This window comes from Sebastes fasciatus, chromosome 22 (genome assembly GCF_043250625.1).
Source record: "Sebastes fasciatus isolate fSebFas1 chromosome 22, fSebFas1.pri, whole genome shotgun sequence".
In the NCBI taxonomy this organism is placed as follows: Eukaryota; Metazoa; Chordata; class Actinopteri; order Perciformes; family Sebastidae; genus Sebastes; species Sebastes fasciatus.
The window spans coordinates 25562444-25585969 of record NC_133816.1 but is presented as its reverse complement, the minus strand read 5'-3'; the positions used below and the strand labels follow the sequence as shown (position 1 = coordinate 25585969).

At 39.1% G+C, this 23526-nt stretch overlaps 2 protein-coding genes across 2 annotated transcripts; both read left to right on the top strand.

Annotated features, from left to right (window-relative positions):
• The first annotated feature begins 2973 nt into the window (after positions 1-2973).
• On the top strand, positions 2974-4994 carry LOC141760667 (uncharacterized). Its single transcript, XM_074623689.1, has 2 exons — positions 2974-3521; positions 3728-4994. Exons 1-2 carry the CDS (start codon positions 3395-3397, stop codon positions 4855-4857), a joined length of 1257 nt encoding a protein of 418 aa, XP_074479790.1. The 5' UTR covers positions 2974-3394; the 3' UTR covers positions 4858-4994.
• A 4277-nt stretch (positions 4995-9271) lies between these two features.
• On the top strand, positions 9272-23378 carry LOC141760809 (F-box only protein 41-like). The gene is made up of 17 exons (XM_074623890.1): positions 9272-9503; positions 11626-11790; positions 12894-13454; positions 13572-13651; positions 14738-14810; positions 15327-15560; positions 16624-16688; positions 16810-16944; positions 17785-17975; positions 18090-18316; positions 18667-18782; positions 19287-19439; positions 20214-20309; positions 20404-20522; positions 20639-20797; positions 20888-21003; positions 22527-23378. Exons 2-17 carry the CDS (start codon positions 11635-11637, stop codon positions 22587-22589), a joined length of 2544 nt encoding a protein of 847 aa, XP_074479991.1. The 5' UTR covers positions 9272-9503; positions 11626-11634; the 3' UTR covers positions 22590-23378.
• Positions 23379-23526: the final 148 nt, after the last annotated feature.

Below are 23526 nucleotides of genomic sequence, written 5' to 3'. Positions count from 1 at the left end.
TAGATACCTCTGAGATGTAGTAGAGTATAAAGTACTATAGTAACCTCTGAGATGTAGTAGAGTATAAAGTACTATAGTTACCTCTGAGATGTAGTAGAGTATAAAGTACTATAGTTACCTCTGAGATGTAGTAGAGTATAAAGTACTATAGTTACCTCTGAGATGTAGTAGAGTATAAAGTACTATAGATACCTCTGAGATGTAGTAGAGTATAAAGTACTATAGTTACCTCTGAGATGTAGTAGAGTATAAAGTACTATAGTTACCTCTGAGATGTAGTAGAGTATAAAGTACTATAGTTACCTCTGAGATGTAGTAGAGTATAAAGTACTATAGTTACCTCTACTAATAGAGTATAAAGTACTATAGTAACCTCTGAGATGTAGTAGAGTATAAAGTACTATAGTTACCTCTACTAATAGAGTATAAAGTACTATAGATACCTCTGAGATGTAGTAGAGTATAAAGTACTATAGTTACCTCTGAGATGTAGTAGAGTATAAAGTACTATAGTTACCTCTGAGGTGTAGTAGAGTATAAAGTACTATAGTTACCTCTGAGATGTAGTAGAGTATAAAGTACTATAGTTACCTCTGAGATGTAGTAGAGTATAAAGTACTATAGTTACCTCTGAGGTATAGTAGAGTATAAAGTACTATAGATACCTCTGAGATTTAGTAGAGTATAAAGTACTATAGTTACCTCTGAGGTGTAGTAGAGTATAAAGTACTATAGATACCTCTGAGATGTAGTAGAGTATAAAGTACTATAGTTACCTCTGAGATGTAGTAGAGTATAAAGTACTATAGTTACCTCTGAGATGTAGTAGAGTATAAAGTACTATAGAAAACTAGTACCTCGAATGTGTACTTGAGTAAATGCACTTAGTTACTCTCCACCTCTGTGACTAAAGGGTCACTGAGGAGCTTTCTGCTGAGCTTCATCTATTTTCTGACTTCCTTGTTTTACATAACGCCTGCCCTGAATCTCCTCCCGTCTCCATGGCGACAGCATCACGGCTGCTGAGCGGTGGTGGTGATGTGCTCGTGCAGGAATGTCATACATGTGTGTGTGTGTGTGTGTGTGTGTGTGTGTGTGTGTGTGTGTTAGACAGTCATCTCACCTCTCTGTGTCGTCGTCAGTTTCAGCACCAAGGAGAACTCTCTGCAGATGGACCGCTGCAGCGCCTGCAGCAGCAGATAAACACTACAGATAAACACTACAGATAAACACTACAGATAAACACTACAGATAAATACTACTGATAAACACTACATTACTACTACATAACACCACATAACACCACATTACTACTACATAACACCACATAACACTACATTACCACTACATAACACCACATAAGACTACATTACCACTACATAACACTACATTACTACTACATAACACCACATAACACTACATTACCACTACATAACACCACATAACACTACATTACCACTACATTACCACTACATAAGACTACATTACCACTACATAACACCACATAACACTACATTACCACTACATAACACCACATAACACCACATAACACTACATTACCACTACATAACACCACATAAGACTACATTACCACTACATAACACTACATTAGGATTACATTACCAGCCTACAGCATGTGCCTGGTTATAAATACCATAATATCTGTTTATTTATGAGTATAACAGGATGACTGGCTGCCAAACAACAACAACAACCCAGCAGCTTCTGCTCATCATCGTTCTGATCCACAATCTGCTGGTGAACCATTCTGTGACACTTTTCTTCCTCTTTTACTGTGTAAAGCACATTTATTATATTTATTATGTCATTTAACATCAACAAAACTCCAACAGGTGAGGAGCGAACGTGTTGAGACCAACTGTTGCATCTTTCTGTAAAGAAATGACAGGAATGATGAGAACGACTGAAAGATGAAGTTTTTTGGGGTATAAATGCTCCATATTTCTTTATAAATGCTCCATATTTCTTTATAAATGCTCCATAAATGCTCCATTTTACTGTATAAATGCTCCATATTTCTGCATAAATGCTCCATAAATGCTCCATATTACTGTATAAATGCTCCATATTACTTTATAAATGCATAATATTTCTGTATAAATGCATAATATTTCTGCATAAATGCTCCATATTTCTGCATAAATGCTCCATATTTCTGTATAAATGCTCCATATTTCTGCATAAATGCTCCATAAATGCTCTATATTTCTGCATAAATGCTCCATATTTCTGTATAAATGCTCCATATTTCTGCATAAATGCTCCATAAATGTTCCATATTTCTGTATAAATGTTCCATATTTCTGCATAAATGCTCCATATTTCTGTATAAATGCTCCATATTTCTGCATAAATGCTCCATATTTCTGTATAAATGTTCCATATTTCTGCATAAATGCTCCATATTTCTGTATAAATGCTCCATATTTCTGCATAAATGCTCCATAAATGTTCCATATTTCTGTATAAATGTTCCATATTTCTGCATAAATGCTCCATATTTCTGTATAAATGCTCCATATTTCTGCATAAATGCTCCATATTTCTGTATAAATGTTCCATATTTCTGCATAAATGCTCCATATTTCTGTATAAATGCTCCATATTTCTGCATAAATGCTCCATATTTCTGTATAAATGCTTCATATTTCTGCATAAATGCTCCATATTTCTGTATAAATGCTCCATATTTCTGCATAAATGCTCAATTTTTCTGCATAAATGCTCCATATATGCAAAATTTTTCTGCATAAATGCTCCATATTTCTGCATAAATGCTAAATTTTTCTGCATAAATGCTCCATATTTCTGCATAAATGCTCTATATTTCTGCATAGATGCTCCATATTTCTGTATAAATGCTCCATATTTCTGTATAAATGCATCAATAACATCCCCTCTGAAGCATCCTCCGGTGTGCAGCAGCAGCATCTCATCCCTGCATGAACCCCGTGCTTGTATAATCTCTCCGTGTCGCTCCGTTGCCGCAGTGAAGGAGGAAACCCCTTCTCTCTCGACGTCGACGTCGCTCTCCCGCCTGTCCTTTTATGGTGCGGGGATACCCGCCGTCACGGCCGGATGCGGACCATGTTTGGGCAGCTACGATGCGCGCGGCGGGGGGAATCCCTCGCGCCGGTGAGGACCAATAAGGCCGGGCCGGGAGTTACCTAGGAGACGGAGAGTATAAAAGGGACGGCGGAGCGGAGGGAGAATCAGTATCATCAGCACCACCAGCATCCTCAGCATCTCCTGTATCCTCAGCCTCAGCATCACTGAGCAGCCTCAGCATCCAGTGGACTAACGGACTAATACCTGGACTCTCCATCTTCCACCTGTTCTGCCTTTACACACACACAATATATATACAATAAAGATGCTTCTGGAGCGCGAGGACAGCTTCATGTCGGAGTTTGAGGACGCGTGCAGCGCGTGGGTGGACAGTGTGGGCTCGAGCCCCAGCGACGGAGCGGACTCTGACGTGGGCTCACCTTTCTGCCAAGGTGCGTTAATGTCTATAATGATTTGTGATCAATCTAGTTAATGTGTTTTATTGGTGCATGATTATTGCAAACATAATGCATCACTGCAGCAGCATCTGTCTGCAGCTGCATCTTCACTCAGCTGCCCACTGATGAGAGATTATGCAATGACATTAACACCTCCTCCCTCTCTTCCTCCTCCTCCTCCTCCTCTTCCTCCTCTTCAGTGTTCTCTCCTGGAACTGACGCCTCCGACTCAGATTTCTTCTCGGACTTCAGTGACTGCTCCTCGGACACGCTCTCTCCATCCCTCGGCTACACCGGCAGCTTCTTCACGGAGCCGGAGTCGGTACCGCTACCGGCTGCAGGTCTGAGCAGCACCGCGGACGCCATCCTCAACATGATCACAGAGATAGTCGGGATCTGCACCGAGATGGAGCAGGAGTCCAGCCCGGCCTCTGCAGCACCCTGCCCGGCTGCAGCATCCTCCTCCAGCCCGCTCTGCACCGCAGCTCCATCATGCGGGGCAGCTCCATCATGCGGGGCTTCCAGCTCGGACTGCACCCCCCCACCTCCCACCGTGGTGATCAAGAGTGAGTTTGTGAGCTCCGGCTGCAGCAGCGGGTGTGCTCAGTCATCAGTGGCCGGGTGTGATGCTCTGTTCCCGGGCAGCGCGGACTCTCTGCTGCCTCTGGAGCAACAGGTGGATGTTGCTGCTTTCATCGACTCTCTGCTGAGCTGCGAGGCCGGGCAGGGCGAGCTGAAGGCCGGCTGCGAGGTGAAGCAGGAGCCGCTGGGTCTTGAGGACTGGCTGAAGAGCTTAGCTGCTGCTCCGGTTACCGGAGGAGATCCCGGTAGCTACGTCATCAAGACGGAGCAGCCCCCCCCCTCCACCCTGGACGCGCACCTGCTCTCCTCCATCCTGCAGGGCGCGTTCCCGATGGTCAACATCAGCAGCGTGCACGCGCCAGGAGGAGCCCCCAAAGTGTCACGCGCAGGCCGGAGAGCTCCCGGTAAGAGCGCGGGGGGGCTGAAGGTGAAGCCGTTCCCGTGCACCGTGCACGGCTGCGAGCGCCGCTTCTCGCGCTCAGACGAGCTCAACAGGCACGTGCGCATCCACACGGGCCAGAAGCCCTTCCAGTGCACGATCTGCGCGCGCAGCTTCAGCCGCAGCGACCACCTGACCACGCACACGCGCACGCACACGGGGGAGAAGCCCTTCTCGTGCGATGTGTGCGGCAAGCGGTTCGCGCGCAGCGACGAGAGGAAGAGGCACGGGCGCGTGCACGTCAAGCAGCAGCTGCGTGCGCAGATGATGGCCGCCTACTCGCTGGCTCTGAACGCGCCTGGAGTCTAAAGCAGCGTGCACGCGCTCCCAGAGAGGGGAAGTTTCTGCATTTGAACCGTCAACCGGAAGCACGTCATAGAGACGTTTCCATGTGACGTCACACTGACTTTGAGCCTGGGTACAGGTGTGAAAGGTGTTCAGAGGATTCTGGATCCTGTATCGGGGTCGAGGACGGGGTTCGGGTCTGATCCCGGACCGGCTGGTCTTCGGACCGCCACGTTGCTCAGACTGTTGGTTAAAGGAGTCCGTCCAGACCAGACGGAGTCTGTCCAGAAGGAGTCCGTCCTGACCGGCCTGTAAAATACTGACTTCCTGCATGAGGACACTGAATGTTGACGTCAGAATGTCGTGGTTCTGTTTCCTGTTTTGCGACTCAGATATTTTTATGTCAGACTTCTTTCTATATATTTACATCTCTGTTTGTACCACATCTCTATTTTTATAGTTTGTCTACCTCTGTGTTTACTATGAGAGTGTATATATATATATTATATTATATTTATATAGAAGAAGCCAGATTGCTATGGTGGATCAAATGTGCCATGGTGTCACTTTTCTATGAGCTGATGGTGGATCCTGAATGATTCTGCTGGTTCGGTGCCGGTTGGAGCTCCGTGTTGGAGCTCCGGTGGTTTTGAAGCTGTGCAGGTTCCTGTTCCCTCGTTCTGCATGGAATAAACTAAAACTAAACAGCAACGACAGGTCTGGTCTGTTTCCTTCATCGTCCTCCTCATCCTCATCATCATCCTTCATCATCATCATCATCCTTCATCATCCTCATCATCATCCTTCATCATCCTCCTCATCATGGTCCTGACATTCTCAACAGGCTGCTGTTGCCAGGCAACAGATGTTCCCATTAGTTCCGTCACTTTAACAGTTTGTCCAGTTTCATGAACTGTGAAGGTCGTGTTGCCATGGCAACAGCAGCACAAAAGACTTTTATTTTTATTTTTTTTCACATGTGAAGTAACCACACAACAAGCTGCTGTGAGTCATCTCAACATCCCATAATATATATCGGTTTTTTATCCCCTAAAAACACTACAGCCGCTTGCTGTAGTTTTTAATCAAACAAACAAACTAACAGGAGGAGGTGGTGACGGATTAATCCACATTTGTATGAACTACGCACACAATTTACATAATGAGGCAGAAATGTAAAAAGATATGAATACAGAAATTAATAAGTTTGGGGATATAATTAGGAAAAGGGAAAATCCTGAATAAATAAATAAATAACACACATAAAAAATGAATACAAAAGTAAATAAATAATAAAATGCAGAAATAAATGAATAAATATATCATGAAATATGATTAAAAACTAAATGCATAAATAAATAAATACACTTAAAAATTTAGGAAAATAAATACATTTTAAAATTAATGAAAATAAATACATAAATAAATAAAACGGAAAATTAAACAGAAGAGTAAATAAATAAGGGAATTCATACAAAGATAAAAATACATGAATACATACATAACGACACACATTTAAAAATTAATATGAAATAATTAAAAAATAAATGAAAAAGTAAATAAATAAACATAAAATAAATGCATAAATACATGGAAAAGAAAATCAAAGATAAATGCATAGATAAATAAATACATAAATAAATAAAAGGGAAAATTAAAAAAACAAAAATAAATAAATGCATAAATACATATTACACACATTTATAAATAAATATGAAATAATCGAAAAATAAATGCAAAAGTAAATGAATAAAACGTGTAAAATTAATAAATAAATTAATGAATAAATAAAAATAAATGCAAAATAGATAAATGACTAAAAAATAAATGTAAAGATAAATGCACAAATAACTACACACATTTAAAAGTAAATATATAAAAAATAAATGTAAAAATAAATAAATAAATGCAAAATAAAAGAATAGTTTAAAAAAATGCAAAAATTAACAAATAAATAAAAAAATAAATGCATGAATTAATGAATTAAAATAAATACGTAAATAAATAAAAGGGAAAATTAAACAGAAGAGTAAATAAATAAGGGAATTCATACAGAGCTAAATAAAAAAATGCATAAATACATAAATTACTACACACATTTAAAAATAAATATGAAATAATTAAAAAATAAATGCAAAAATAAATCAATAAATAATAAATGCAAAAATAAATCAATAAAATAATAAAAATAAATACATAAGTAGATAAAAGAGAAATTAAACAGAAGACTAAATAAATAAGGGCATTAATACAAAGATAAATAAATAAAGAAGGAAATTAAAACAGAAATATCAATTTATATCACATTTGATCAATTAATTAATGGCTACATTTATTTTTACACTATTTTTGCTACATTTAATGACATATTTATTTATTCATCGAGTCATTTATTTATTTATTTGTTTATTTTCAGCAGGTTCCGTCCTCCATATATATGGGATTATTCTGGTTTTATTCTATATTTACATTATGGTCATCAGACCTCACGTTCAGACTCAGACTATTATACTGATATTCAGTAACACAGAAACACCTCTGGTCCTCCTGTCTCCTGTTTCCTCTCTCCTCTCTCCTCTCTCCTGTCTCCTGTCTCCTCTCTCCTCTCTCCTGTTTCCTCTCTCCTCTCTCCTCTCTCCTGTCTCCTGTCTCCTCTCTCCTCTCTCCTGTCTCCTCTCTCCTGTCTCCTGTCTCCCGTCTCCTGGCTGCTGTCTGTTGTCTGCTGTCTGCTGTCCACTGTCTGCTGGCTCCCTCCAGCTGTCACCAGTCAGCACTACAACTCCTCTACCGAGCAGAGCTCTGTGGTGGAATGTAACGAAATACATTTACTCGAGTACTGCTCTAAAGTACAATGTAGAGGTATGTGTACTTTACTTGAGTATTAAACTAGCCAACAGTACACATTAATGCAGTAATATTAATCCAGAAACATCCGATATAATAATAATAAAACACTGACATCACTACTTTAGCTGATAACACTTACATACTTTCACTTCAGTAAGGTTTTGAAAATACTTTTACTGCAGTAAAGGATCTGAATACTTATTCCAACAGGTTAATTAACAAGTGTCTTTTATTTATTATTATTATTATTATAATTATTATTGTTATTGTTATTATTACTGTTATTATAATTGTTGTTGTTATTATTATTATTATTATGGCTTCCTTCTAATTTCTATTCTAAGCCATATTTCTTTCGCCAAGAAAACGTGTCAACAAGGCATCTACGAAATAAAGTTGCGCTCATTCATGGGTTTACTCACGGTTAGATGTCCTTTCTGTCATTGGATGCATATGATTGATTTTGCAGCCTTTGTGTGTGTGTGTGCGTGTGTGTTAAACTACATAAACCAACCCAAACAACCCAAAACAGGATATGCCGCGGCAACCCAAACTAAGAAAAAAGATTAACTTAAACTTTGTCTTATTGAAATGAACAAACTATATTAAAGCCCGTTAAAAAACTATTTCGGCTCTTGGCGTCCTTAAACAGCTGCGCTCTCCACAGCTGATACTAAATCAGGATGACGGCATCAACTGGTGCCAAATTTATAAACAATTCAATGCTGTGGTTGGCCACATGGGGCAAAAATACCAATTACTATCAACATAATGTTTCTCTTATAATAAGGAATTCAACTACTCCTTTCTTAATATTTGGCTCCTACAATTATTATTGTTATTATTATTATTATTATTATCAGAATCAGAATCTTTATGTATTGCACAGGTGTATCAGGTATATATATACAGTAGGAATTTGCTTCGGTTCGTTTAGTGCAAATAAGCAGTAAAAAAATAACAATAGAATAATTAAAACGTTAGAATGAAATAAAATAAGAATAAAATAATTGAAAATCTACCAATATACAATATACAAATATAAACAATCCCTTGCAAGTATAACAAGTAAGATACAAACAAAAAAATAAATATAACATACTATAATATAATATAATAAAGCATAATATAATATAATATAACATAATATAATATAATATAACATAATATAATATAATATAATATAATAAAGCATAATATAATATAATATAATATAATATAATAAAGCATAATATAATATAATATAATATAATAAAGCATAATATAATATAATATAATATAATATAATATAATATAATAAAGCATAATATAATATAATATAATATAATATAATAAAGCATAATATAATATAATATAATATAATAAAGCATAATATAATATAATATAATATAATATAATATAATATAATATAATATAATATAATATAACATAATATAATATAATATAACATAATATAATATAATAAAGAGTTCTTTTGGTACATTTTGATGCTAAATCTAATTAGTACTTTTACCGAAGTGAAACCTCCTCTTCCTCTTCCTCCTCCACATCAGGACCGACACGTCACGCGGCTTCCAGCCTACGTCACCAACAGCACGCGGTGGCTGCACACACACACACACACACACACACACACACACACACACACACACAGACCGTCGCTGCACCGGGTCCGGTTCAGATCCGGTTCAGATCCGGAGGACTGATCGATCCACTGATCGATCCGCAGCTCGAGGACGGAATCAATTCATCAGATGAAACCATGGCAACGGATTATTATTATGGTCTGCAGATGAAGCACCGACATATCACCGACTGATCAGGTGAGACTCAAGTTATTTACTACAATATTACTATTATTCATTAACTCTCACATAAATAATCCAGTTAACACTCATTTAATTAATTAATTTACTCTGTTGGTTTGATGTGAATAATTTACAGAAAGGCAAAAATGCAAAATAGATAAAATAAATAAATGCATGAATAAATGAATACAAATAAATGCAAAATAAAGAAATAAAAATAAACAAATAAAGGGAAAATAAAGCAGAAGAGTAAATAAATAAGGGAATTCATACAAAGCTAAATAAATAAATGCATAAATACATAAATTACTACACACATTTAAAAATAAATTATTTATTTATCGAGTCATTTATTTATTTTTAGCCGATGTTTGTCAGTAAATTGAATAAATGTTTAGTTGTCTCTTTGAAATCACTAAACAGAGGAAATATTAGCCTAATTATAGAAATATGTGTAGTCATTGACGGGATAAATGTGAATAAAGACACTTTATCGTGACATCATAGCTTTGATCTGACACCACGACGGTTAAAGGAACATATTTAAATGTTCACATCGACGCCACTCTCTGCCCGGTTGCACCAAACGGCGTAGGGATGACGCCGTAATCTGTAATAGTTTGTGTCCACAGTGGCGGTTTTTTTATCGCCTCGCTTCCCAGCTTCGGACGCTCGATGTGCCGCCACTAGACACCTGATTGGACGAACGCTTCCCCTCGTGGGCTGCTGATCCTCAGCTTTGAAACCGGAACCAACATGGCGGTTTGTTAGGAAACTTCCTTCTCTTATAAAATAGTTCACCGAAATGTGTTTCTGAAAACATTTTATGTAGCAATAATCCATGTTGATGAATCTGTCTTATCTAGATTTTAGAAATAGAACTATTTTCGTGATAAGAAATTTTCCAAACGAGCCGCCATGTTGGTTCCATTTGCAACCAAGATGGCCACGAGCAGCGGGCTGCTGGTTGAAAGTCCTGTTTCATTCTACGTCACTAACTCTGAGCGACAGACTACAGAGAAATAATCCATATTGATGAATCTGTCTTTATTTTAGATCGATAACGGTTAGTTTAAATGTTTCTCGGGAGTTTCCAGAGGCGGCGAGTCGCGTCGGACGCCCCCTGATTTGCTTAAAGTAGCCGAGACCTCAAGATCCAACACATTAACATGTTTTCCGTAGTTACGTTTCTTTGTTTCCGTATGTATTTCATTTAGTTTACATACTTATTTTAAACCTAACCACGATGTTTTTCCTAAACCTAACTAAGTGATTTTGTTGTTTTAACATAAACGTGACTGTTTCACGGTAACGACGTGGCGTTAAATGACACGCTAAAAGCCTAAAATGTGTCATCAAGAGATGCAGAAACGTGTTATTTATACGTCTTTCCATGAGATCCAGTTGTGAAGCTACAGCCAAGCAGCCGGCTAGCTTAGCTTAGCACAAAGACTGGAAACAGAGGGAAACTGCTAGCATGGCCTCTGTCTGACTGTGACAAAAACAACCTCCAAGCTCTTCTAAACGTCACTGATAACGTGTTATATCTCATTTAATCCGTTAAAAAACAAACAAAAGAAAGAGTAGAAACAGTTTGTAGTTCTGCGAACTACGTCCCGAACTATTTGTTGGTACTGGTGGTAAACGCCGTAAACAAAGGCCGGCGTTGTTTTGTTGATCTTGTGACTATCTCTAGTTCCAAACACAGAGATTAAAGAGCGAGTCCACGCCCAGACATCTCTTTCTTCCTGCTCATCCATCCAGAATCAGAATTCCTCCGGATGCCCGGGGTTGACCGGAGGACGCAGTCGGACGCTTCACTTGGCGATTAGCCTCAAACACACACGTATGACCTACTAACGTCACGTCTAACAGGCGTGTTATAATCAAACACGTATCGGCATGACCGGCTCATCATCCGTCTAGTGGGACTCCGATTATAAACACATTTAGCGGCTTTAATGTTCAGATCTCACTCATTAAACCTTCATCTCCACTAAATCAATTATACATCACACACACACACACACACACACACACACACTGACCCAGATTTCACTCATTCATTCTTCAGGATTGTGTGTTTTAGTGCGTTCCGTCAGTTCTCTACTGCAGCGTTTCCTGTTTTATCTTCCAGGTCTGCAGCATGTCTTCCTCCTCCTCCTCCTCCTCCTCCTCTTCCTCGGAGCTGCCCTACTTCTGTCCTCGCTGTGGGGACGAGTCTCGGTTCTCGTCGGTACCTGAGCTCCGGGCTCACCTGGTCAGCCGACACACCTACGAGACCCTGCTGGTGCTGTCGCAGGTAACTCACACAACGTTGTTTTGGTCTGTAAAAACAAACTACAACAGCTGACACTTCTAAATATATAACTACACATTTATTTATTTATTCATTTATTTTAATTCCTTCCTTATTATTAGTAGGTAGTTATTATTATTATTTATTTAATATTATTATTATTTATTTAGGAGGTTATTACTAGAATTATTATATCCTTTTTTTGGTTTGGTTTGTTTGGTTTGTTATATCTCAGGTCAAGCTCTGAATGTCACCTTATATGTAAATATCTAACTACTCATTTATTTATTTATTTTGAAATCCTTCTTTATTATTACCACCTAGTTATTATTATTGTCATTATTCTTATTATTCTTATTCTTATTTTATTTATTTAGGAGGTTTTTATTAAAATTATTATGAATATTATGAATAGATGTTTTCTTGTTTTTTTTAATGTTGCTTTTGTTTTGTTTTGTTTGTTATGTCTCTAGTCAAGCTGTGAGCATCACCTTGTTTTCTTAAGTAAAACAAAATGGTGAAAAATTGCCTGGTCCCTCCTCATCTTCTACTCTTATTTATTTATTTATTTATTTATTTATTTATTTATTTATTTATTTATTTATTTACTTATTTATTCATTTATTTATTTATTTATTTATTTATTTATTTATTTATTTATTCATTTATTTATTTATTTGTTTGTTTGTTTATTTATTTATAACTCCTTCCTTATTATTACCACCTAGTTATTATTATTATTTTTATTTATTTAGGAGGTTATTGCTAGAATTATTATTAATATTATTTTATCTTTTTTTTGGTTGTGTTATATTGGTTTGGTTCGTTATGACTCATGTCCAGCTCTGAGCAGTCTTTTCTTGGGTATTTCTCTCCTGTTCTTATTATTGTTGTACTACTTGTAAAGTCACTGCTGTTTTTATTTTTGCACCAATAAAAAGGTGATAAAATATGATCTATTTTGAAATAAGAAAAATTTGGCATTTTTTCTTGAAAACTAAAAATGTCTGCAAAATGTTAAAAGCTGCTCTGACCAGCCGGCTTTAATAACTAATAATTATCAATATTATTATTAGTTATTACTTCTCTTACATCTCACATTTCAGGCTCGGGTCAGAAGCTCCAGATCTGGTGCTCTGCTCCCGTTCCCCGGCCAAGCTGTCCCCCAGAGACAGAGCTCCTCTCTGGGCATGGAGGCTCCCGGCCTCCCCCTGCCGCTGGCCTGCCTCGATCTGGCCTCGTCGGCGGCCTCCGTCCGATTGCTCAAGGAAATGTTCGGCCCTTCGGATCGCGCTCTCCCGTCTTCTGCGGAACATCCAGAGGACCCCTCCACCGCTCTGGCCCTCCCCGGCTCTCTGGAGCCGTACCCCGGGCAGAACCTGGGCCGGGTCGGGGTCGGGGTCGGGGTCGGGGTCGGGGTCCAGCTGGGCCTGGAGTTCGGGTTGTCGCTGGGCATCGGGCTGGAGGAGAGACTCGGGCTGGGGCTGGATCGGAAAATCGCCCGAACGTTTGCGGAGGTGGAGGAGCGGGTGAATCGCCGCGTGGGCCGGCTGAAGGCGGAGCTACAGAGGAGGGAGGCGGAGCTAGAGCGGGAGAGGCGGGGCGGCGAGCGGCTGAAGAGTGAGAAACAGGAAGTGGAGGAGAGGGCGACGTACCTGTCCAGACAGGTGGGTGCAGCAGCTGGGACATGATACCAACATTCATGTAGAAAAACATAAAGAAATTAGTAGTTTTACTTTTAACTTGATTTTTCTGGATGTTTTATTTTTGTTTTACTCCGTCAGGTCTCTGCTGCCGTGGAGATGATGGAGCGACTAAAGAACGATCTGGAAGGAAAAGAGAAAGAACTGAGTGAACGACAACAGTCAGTATCCGTCTGAACCTCTGAATCTGCAGCTTTTCAGTCCGGTTCAGTTCGTTAGACATTCGTAAACGTTGTGGGTCGTATCTGGTACTTTTCTGGTTCCACCTCGATTGAATCGAGCTGAGTCGATACTCGAAGACTAACCTCTTAAAAACGTGTATATTTAGGTCTTCTCTAGTCTCTTTGGAAAGGTTAGAATCTCAGAAATATGAATAAATTGAAAATAAACTAAACTATATCACCATGGTGATTACAATGGAGATGCAATAAAGGAAAAAATAAGATTTTTTTATCCTCGTCTAGCATAAAACCTTTATTTCAAAGGCAAGATCACCATTAAAACCAAGGTCCTATAGACAATGATGCAACTGAATGTATTCTACGACGCTTTGAATACAAAGACTATAGCTGCAGAACTTGCCTGAGATTTATCACGTTTTTAAGTTTTCTTCAGCATCACAGTAATCCAGTGATAGTTCTCTCTACATCCATGAGTTCACTGCAGACAGGAGCTGATAATAGATCATTTGGCATACTTTAACATAGACAATTTCAAATATAGGCTAAAAAAAACTGAATAACCTCGTACTTCCTATTTACATCCTTCAAAACATTATGGGATTGTCCCCCAAATATAATAATAACAGCGGTGAAATCCATTAATATTAGACAGTGTATTATCTTTTATTTGATATATATAATGATCTTCTGTCTGCTCTTAATGAAGTGAGTACAACAACATGATGCAGAGACGGAGGACACGCCATGTTAGTCTGCATCACTGTGCACACACACACACACACACACACACACACACACACACACTCAGCTGTGGTGATAAATGGAAGACGACAGCAGCCCTCGGGGTGTGTGTTGTGTGTTGTGTGTTGTGTTGTGTGTTGTGTGTGTTGTGTGTTGTGTGTGTGTGGCTTCATGAGTCTGCAGATCTCTACACATGGTTGTGTTTAATGTATTTAATTAAAACATCTAAAGCTCTGTTCGGGGGTCGACGAAGCAACGATACTCGTATAGATATTAAGCCTCGCATTAAATCCTATTTCTGGGGCTGTATTTTGTGTGTTTCAGGGAGATGGTGGACGTCGAGTGTTTTCTGAGGGAGACTGCAGAGAAAGAGGCCGAGGCCAAATCCAGACTGCAGGTGAGACGCCGAAGATCTTCTGTTGTCGCCTCCGCTGAAGGGATTATTTGGTTTCTGAGGAATTTTATTAAGAAACACACATTTTGTTCGGCCTCTTCTGGAGATGCAACTCGACTCTAGGAGATATTGTGCGCAGGTTTTGTAGTTGAAGTGGATAAACAATATATATAATATTATCTCTTGAACAGTTTTGTTGTTAATTAATTTTGTTTTAATATTTTATTTAATTATATTCATTTTATTTTTATATTTTTATATTTTGTTTTATTTACTCTTTTGGGGATATGAGTAGGTGCTGGGAATCTGGTGTGGGAATATATTTTATTAATTGATTTATTATTATTATAAAATATTATTATTTATTCATTTATTTGTATTCATAAATTAAACAATTTAATTTATTATAATATTTATTTTATACAATATATTAATTTATTTTTATTTTTATTTTATTTTATTATTATTATTATTATTATTATTATTATTATTATTATTATTATTATTAATTTGTTTCAGGTGTTCATCGAGACGTTGTTGGATCGAGCTGACCGAGCTGAGAGACAGTTACTGCTGCTGCGCTCACACACACATCACAACCACTACACACATCACCATGACGACGACGACGACAACGCGTACACACTCACCGAGGGATACACACCTGTAGCGGGCCGAGGGGGACGCAGTCTGGACGGCAGCGCCGATGACATCATCGCAGACAAGATGCAGGAGGGGACCATCGGCAACCGGGTGAGAAAAACTCAAATGTTCTGTATAATATTAATATAAAGAAATGTTTGCATTAATTAATAAAAACAAATGAAGGATAAATATTTGTGCACAACTAACTGATCAAATGAGAACATGCAAGCTGCATATGTATTTTGTCCAACCATAACTAAATTCAAATCTCTGCGAGGTCTAAAAACTGATGAGATGAGAATCTGTTGTGTGAATTTATTTTATTCATTTATTTTTTATTTTATAATTTATCATTATCATTATTATTTTATGTATTTTTTCATTTTAATTTATTATACTTTTTATTTGTTCTATTTTATTATCATTCTTGTTTATTCATATATTATTTGTATGTATTATGATTTATTAGAATTTTATTTTATTGTAGTTTTTGTCTATTTTATTATTATTATTATTATTATTATTATTATTATTGTTTATTTAGTTAGTTAGTATTTTGCAATGTATTTTTTATTATAATTTTATTGTATTTTTTATTTTTATTTTTCTATTTTATTATAATTCTTTATTTATTATTTTGTATGTATTTTATTTTGATTTATTATATTTATTATTTGTATTTTTCTATTATTATTATTAATATTATTGTTATTTATTATTTTTAAAGTATTTTTTATGTAAATTCATCTTTATTTTATTATAGTTGTTATTTTATTTTTCTATTTTATAATTATTTCGTATTTATTTCGTATTTTAATTTATTATAATTTCTATTCTATTATAGTTTTTATTTTTCTATTTATTTGCTTATTTTTTCTTCTTCTCACTATTATTATTAAATTAATTTTTATTTTCATTTATTATAATTTTTATTTTATTATAGTTTTTATTTTTCTACTTTATTATGATTATTATAATTTTTTTCCTTCTTCCTTGTTGACGACTGACTTACGTTATTGTAGTGACTTTCTTAAGGAAACAATAAAAAGCATGATTTAATAAAAACCTGATGATAGGATTCAGAAAATGTTTGTGATGTGAAATAAATGTGATTGTCTAAACTGACATAAACTCTACTCTCTCGTCCTCGTTGTTGTCGGTCGTCCTCCAGAGGAGTTACAGCGTCTCGGGCTCCTACAGACTGGGAGAGCAGCTGTACAGCCACCATCCCTACAGGTACCTGAACGCATCACAAGCATCAGCTGGTTATTGCACATTTATTATATTGTATTTGTTATATTTTATGGTTTCAAACAGCTGAAGCTACTCTCTGATGCGTCCTCTCTCTGTCCCCCAGTGGACTGACTGGTCAGATGAGGACCTTGTCTCTGGGTTCAGGGGGGTGGGATGGCGAGGGGGGGCTGGGCCTCCCTCACTCCCATCACTACGCTTCACCCTGGACTCGGCGAGACGGGAGGACAGACGGACTGTGGTACGTTAGAGACCTGCTGGTGAATATTTACACTGAATGGAGGACATCCATTCATGGACTTGATCCATGATGTCCAATAAAAATGTAGTTATTACGCTCTTCTTCTTCTTCTTCTTCTCGTCCTGTGTTTCCAGGGTTAGATTAGTGTATCATTATTATTTTTTTCATATATTATTTTTTAATGTATAATAATAATAATTAATAATTAAAGTAAAATAATTTATTATAATTTTGTTTGATTATAGTTTTAATTTTTCTACTTATTTCTCTTTTTTATTATTATTATTGTTTATTTATTTAGTTAGTATTTTCAATGTATTTTGTATTTTAAATCTTTTATAATTTTATTGTAGTTTTAATTTTTCTATTTTATTATTATAATTGTTTATTATTCTTTTATGTATTTTTATTTTTATTTATCTTATTTTTATTTTTCTATTAATTTATATTATTATTGCTGCTGTTGTTAATGTATTTATTATTTTAATATAATTATTATTTAAATTAATTTTATTCCATTATAGTTATTATTTTTATATTTTATTTTTATTATTATTATTGCTTATTTATTTATTTTTAATGTATTTTTTATTTCAATTTATTAAAATTTAGATTATTATGATTTTATGTATTTTTTATCTTAATTTATTAGAATTTGTATTGTATTATACTTTTTATTTTTTTCTATTTTATTATTATTATTGTTTATTTATATATTATTTTTGATTTATTATTATTTTGATTTATTTTAGTTCTATTTTGTTATAGTTTTTATTTTTCTATTTATTTTTCTATTATTGTATTATTATTATTAATATTATTGTTCTCCTGTGTTTCCAGGGTCGGGGAGGGAGGAAGTGGGAGAACGTGGAGCGAAAGACACCGTCGCCACTACAGCACTGAAGAAGAGGAGGAGGAGGAAGAAGAAGAAGAAGAAGAAGAGGATGAAGAGGAAGCAGAGGAGGAGGGATTCTGGAGCAGCGCTGAGATGAGGAGACTTGTCTTCGCCAGGACGCACACACCTGGTTCAGGTAAACCGTTCTTCTTCTTCTTCGTTCTGGCTGGTTGTTGCGAACACTTCCTGTGGCTTCTTCACAATAAAAGCCAGGCTTTTCTTTTCTCTCTTCCGTTTCCTCTTCCTGCAGAAGCCCCCTCCTCCTCCCTCCGCTCCAAGCCCTCCCGTCGTCACGGCGACAGACAGCTGGGGGCGGACACCTTGAGGCTGAGGGCGGGGCTTTTCTGCGTGTTTCCGTATTTGGACGTGCGCTCCCTGCTGCGCGCGGCCGAGGTCTGCTCCGATTGGCGGTTTGTCGCCAGGCACCCGGCGGTTTGGACTCGCCTCCGGCTGGAGAACGCCAGAGTCTCGGACGAGGTAGAGGAGCCGTCTTCATCTTCATCATGTCATCGGAAATGTTATCGTCATCAGACTGTTACATATAGACCCTACTACTTAGCCAGCTTAGCTCGCTAATTCCACTCCAAATTAAGAGACATGAATGAATGAATGAATTTGTGGGTACAAGTACTTCTTGCATTAGGACCATGTTAAACTAGTTATTTGTTACTTTACAAATATCTAGTTTAATTTTTTTTTTCAAGTTCAAAGTTCAGAACTTTCCTAAAACAGCTTTTATGAAACAGACGAGAGGAAATAGTCTGTTTATTTAGGGACTATTTTCAGCGGCGGATGAATCCACATTGAGTGTGTTTCTTTGTTTGTAGTTCCTGACCACTCTGTCTCAGTGGTGTACTCAGACTCAGTCCGTGGTTCTGAACAACCTGAAGCCTCGAAGCAGACGAGCCGACGAGCCGCGGGAGGATTACCACGACAACACACGGTAACACACACACATGTTTGTCTGTCTATACATGTGAGGTCCCCCTTTTCACATAATGCATTCCCAACCCCGAACCGTAACCATAAATGCCAGACCCCCAATCCTCACCGTCACCCTCACCCAAACCGCGTTCTAACCGGAACCTTAAAACCTTCAAGCAGTCCGCGGTAGTGGCGAGGACCGGGCCAAAATGTCCTCACAACGAAGGTTTAAAACTGAAACCGGTCCTCACAAAGACAGCAATACAAGCTCTCTCACACACACACAGCTCTTAGGGATTAACGCTCAGGAGTTAAAAATGTTAAAGACTTTCTTATCTTATGTTAAAGTGAAAAAGGTTGACGTTGCCGTGGTAACAGCATCTAATTTGAGTCCAGCTGTCGTCTGATTGGTCGAAACGGAACAGAAGAGATAACAGGAGGACATGAGAATGTAGCTGGAAGCGTGAATGAACAGGGTGCATTGTGGGTAGTGTAGTTGACCTGGGTGTGTCTTCTGTCTCAGAGGCAGCGTGGAGCCGGGGGTGGAGGCCCTGCTGAGGTCAGCGGGGGGGAGTCTGCTCCACCTGTCTGTCTCTCAGTGTCCTCACATCCTCACCGACAGGACGCTGTGGCTCGCCAGCTGCTACAGCAGGAACCTGCAGACACTCACATACAGGTGACTGTCTACCTGTCTGACTGTCTTCCTATCTATCTGTTTACCTGTCTGTCTGTCTACCTGTCTGTCTGTCTACCTATCTGACTGTCTACCTGTCTGTTCACATGTCTGTTTACCTGTCTGTCTGTCTACCTGTCTGACTGTCTACCTGTCTGACTGTTTACCTGTCTGTCTGTTTACCTGTCTGTCTGTCTACCTATCTGACTGTCTACCTGTCTGTTCACATGTCTGTTTACCTGTCTGTCTGTCTACCTGTCTGACTGTTCACCTGTCTGTCTGTCTACCTGTCTGACTGTCTACCTGTCTGACTGTTTACCTGTCTGTCTGTTCACATGTCTGTTTACCTGTCTGTCTGTCTACCTGTCTGACTGTTCACCTGTCTGTCTGTCTACCTGTCTGTCTGTCTACCTGTCTGACTGTTCACCTGTCTGTCTGTCTACCTGTCTGTCTGTCTACCTATCTGACTGTCTACCTGTCTGTTCACATGTCTGTTTACCTGTCTGTCTGTCTACTTGTCTGTCTGTTTACCTGTCTGTCTACCTGTCTGTCTGTTTACCTGTCTGACTGTCTACTTGTCTGTCTGCTTACCTGTTCGACTGTTTACCTGTTTGTTTACCTGACTGTTTACCTTTCTGTCTGTTTACCTGTCTGTCTATTTACCTGTCTGTTTACCTGTCTGACTGTCTACCTGTCTGTTTGTTTACCTGTCTGTTTACCTGTCTATCTGTTTACCTGTCTGTCTGTTTACCTGTCTCTTTACCTGTCTGTCTGCAGGAGCTCATCAGATCCTCTCGGTCATGAGGTTCTCTGGGCCCTGGGTGCAGGCTGCAGGAACATCAGCAGCCTGCAGGTGGCGCCGGCTGACCCCTGGTCAGTAGAGACACGTGAAGAGTTCGTCCAGGTTGAATTTTAAAACACAACTATCACCTTTATACTCGTCCATCTCCGTCTTTCTCTCCTTCAGCCAACAACCCACTCGCTTTGGAAACCGCTGCCTGCAGACGATTGGTCGATGCTGGCCGCACCTCCGCTCGCTCAGTGTGGGCGGGGCCGGCTGTGGGACTCAGGGATTGGTCGCTTTGGGTGAGTGGAAAATAAGTTGTTTTTAGACCTTTTGGTGCAAATATATAATAAGTTGAATATGTGTGTGTGTGTGTGTGTGTGTGTGTGTGTGTGTGTGTGTGTGTGTGTGTGTGCAGTGCGTACCTGTGCTCACCTGCAGGTGTTGGAGTTGGAGCGTATTACCGACCTCGGCCTGCAGGCGGCGACAGAGCTGTGTAGAGCCGGACTGAAGAGTCTGGAGACGCTGATCCTGACTCACACGCCCGTCAGCGGTCAGGCCATCCTGCACCTCCACAGTGAGACACAGCAGCCGTCCTCTGAACACACACTTATTATTATTATTAATATATATATATATATATATATATCTAAACGTGTCTCTGCAGGTATGTGTGATAACATCAGATCCATCATTGTCGAGGTCGCTGCTTCGGATTACTTTGAGGAGCCGGACTCTCAGGAAGCTCAACATCTGTTTGGTGAAATTCTCAACACGCTGAAGGTGAGTAAATAAAAGAAAAGAAAACAATAAAAACAAGTTAGATCCTGCTCTCTGATTGGCCGGTTAAAACCAGTCATGTGGACACCTCGTCCTCATCATAGTTCAGGTCAACAGGTTGACCACCGTTCTTACTCAGAGACAAAGGTACATTAAACTGCAGGTAACCATAGCAACGTTCCCTACGGTGTAACACCGGCACTCTCTCGATCCCTACGGTGTCTGGTTCCCTACGATGTCTCGTTCCCTACGGTGTCTCGTTCCCTACGATGTCTCGTTCCCTACGGTGTCTGGTTCCCTACGATGTCTGGTTCCCTACGATGTCTCGTTCCCTACGATGTCTCGTTCCCTACGGTTTCTTGTTCCCTACGGTGTAACACTGGCACTCTCTCGTTCCCTACGGTTTCTTGTTCCCTACGGTGTCTGGTTCCCTACGATGTCTGGTTCCCTACGATGTCTCGTTCCCTACGATGTCTCGTTCCCTACGGTGTCTGGTTCCCTACGGTGTCTGGTTCCCTACGATGTCTGGTTCCCTACGATGTCTCGTTCCCTACGGTGTCTTGTTCCCTACGGTTTCTTGTTCCCTACGGTGTAACACTGGCACTCTCTCGTTCCCTACGGTTTCTTGTTCCCTACGGTGTCTGGTTCCCTACGATGTCTGGTTCCCTACGATGTCTCGTTCCCTACAATGTCTCGTTCCCTACGGTGTCTTGTTCCCTACGGTTTCTTGTTCCCTACGGTGTAACACTGGCACTCTCTCGTTCCCTACGGTTTCTTGTTCCCTACGGTGTCTGGTTCCCTACGATGTCTGGTTCCCTACGATGTCTGGTTCCCTACGATGTCTCGTTCCCTACGGTGTCTTGTTCCCTACGGTTTCTTGTTCCCTACGGTTTCTTGTTCCCTACGGTGTAACACTGGCACTCTCTCGTTCCCTACGGTGTCTGGTTCCCTACGGTGTACCGTTCCCTGCGGTGTCTCGTTCCCTGCGGTGTCTCGTTCCCTACGGTGTCCTGTTCCCTACGGTGTCTCGTTCCCTGCGGTTTCTTGTTCCCTACGGTGTCCTGTTCCCTACGGTGTACCGTTCCCTGCGGTGTCTCGTTCCCTGCGGTGTCTCGTTCCCTACGGTGTCCTGTTCCCTACGGTGTCTCGTTCCCTGCGGTGTCTCGTTCCCTACGGTGTCCTGTTCCCTACAGTTTCTCGTTACCTACGGTGTAACACCGGCACTTTCTCGTTCCCTACGATGTCTTGTTCCCTACAGTGTCTCGTTCCCTACGGTGTCTCGTTCCCTACGGTGTGACTACAAACATGGATGATTAAATGTTAAGTTAAGACTTTAAAATATGGAGGACAACTTAAACTCAGACTACCAGTATGAATTATTATTATTATTATTATTATTATTATTATTATTATTATTATTATTATTATTATTAGTAGTAGTAGTATTATTATTATTATGACTGGTTTACTAACAGTGTGTGTGTGTGTGTGTGTGTGTGTGTGTGTGTGTGTGTTTTGTCTCTCAGGTTCTCCAGAAGCGTCCTGGACTGTGTGACGTCTTGCAGATTAAAGCTGGAGGACTCTGCTGACCTCAACCTAAATCTACCCTTAACCCTAAAGCCAACGGTCCATCCCGACTATCCCAACAGTATTAGCTTGTGTGACGTATTCCCAGTGGTGGAATGTAACTAAGTACATTTACTTGAGTACTGTACTGTACTGACACCTAACTCTAACTGCCCTTTGAATAAGTGACGAACCTTAACTTAACCCTTTACACAAACTTCATTTCACTTAAATTAACTTGTTTTTCTACCACAGTTAAGTCTTCTTTTTGCACTGTATATAGAAAACCCTTTATCCTGTAACCCTTAATATCCCCTTAACACAAACCTTTACCTTAATTATGTTAAACAATACTGTAAAAACAAACTCTTCTTTTCTTACTCTATTTTTGACTAAACCTTAAACTCTTTAACAAAGCTTCCCATCACAGCTTCACTTCGCCTGTTCTCCATTAATAAACCCTTAATCCTAGCTTTACTTTTACTTGGCTACCCTTCAAGTGTTAAGATGAAGATCCAGCCAACAGTATTAGCAATTTAAAAAGCCATAACTCTTGTACTGAAGTCATAGAAAACCTTTATGCTTACCTTAAGATTCAATTAAAACCTTCTTATTTAGCTTTACACTAAAAACAAGCACAAGCACATGTACGCACAAATATATTTGCACACCGACTCATGCACCAAAGACATCAATCAATCAATCAATCAGAAGTGTTGGAGTTGTTGATGAAAAAGTGAATCCATCAGGTGTCTTTATACGACTTAAAGGAGCTACGTGTCATTTTATCATCAATAAATAATTTTCTTGGAGACTTTTTGTGTCATTAATGAACAACCTGCTGACTGATTGTACGACACCTGAACCGTGTGTGATAAAACAGGGAGAGATAATCAGGACTACGGTCAAGTGCAAAGGTCATCCCGAGTGTTTAATACTTCCTGTACCTATAAGAGTGAG

Coding starts and splice junctions, on each gene's coding strand:
- LOC141760809 (XM_074623890.1), top strand. CDS start 11,635: ATGTCTTCCTCCTCCTCCTCCTCCTCCTCCTCTTCCTCGGAGCTGCCC. Junction 13,455..13,571: donor CGACGTACCTGTCCAGACAG/GTGGGTGCAGCA, acceptor TTACTCCGTCAG/GTCTCTGCTGCCGTGGAGAT. Junction 17,976..18,089: donor GACGCACACACCTGGTTCAG/GTAAACCGTTCT, acceptor CTCTTCCTGCAG/AAGCCCCCTCCTCCTCCCTC.
- LOC141760667 (XM_074623689.1), top strand. CDS start 3,395: ATGCTTCTGGAGCGCGAGGACAGCTTCATGTCGGAGTTTGAGGACGCG. Junction 3,522..3,727: donor GGGCTCACCTTTCTGCCAAG/GTGCGTTAATGT, acceptor CCTCCTCTTCAG/TGTTCTCTCCTGGAACTGAC.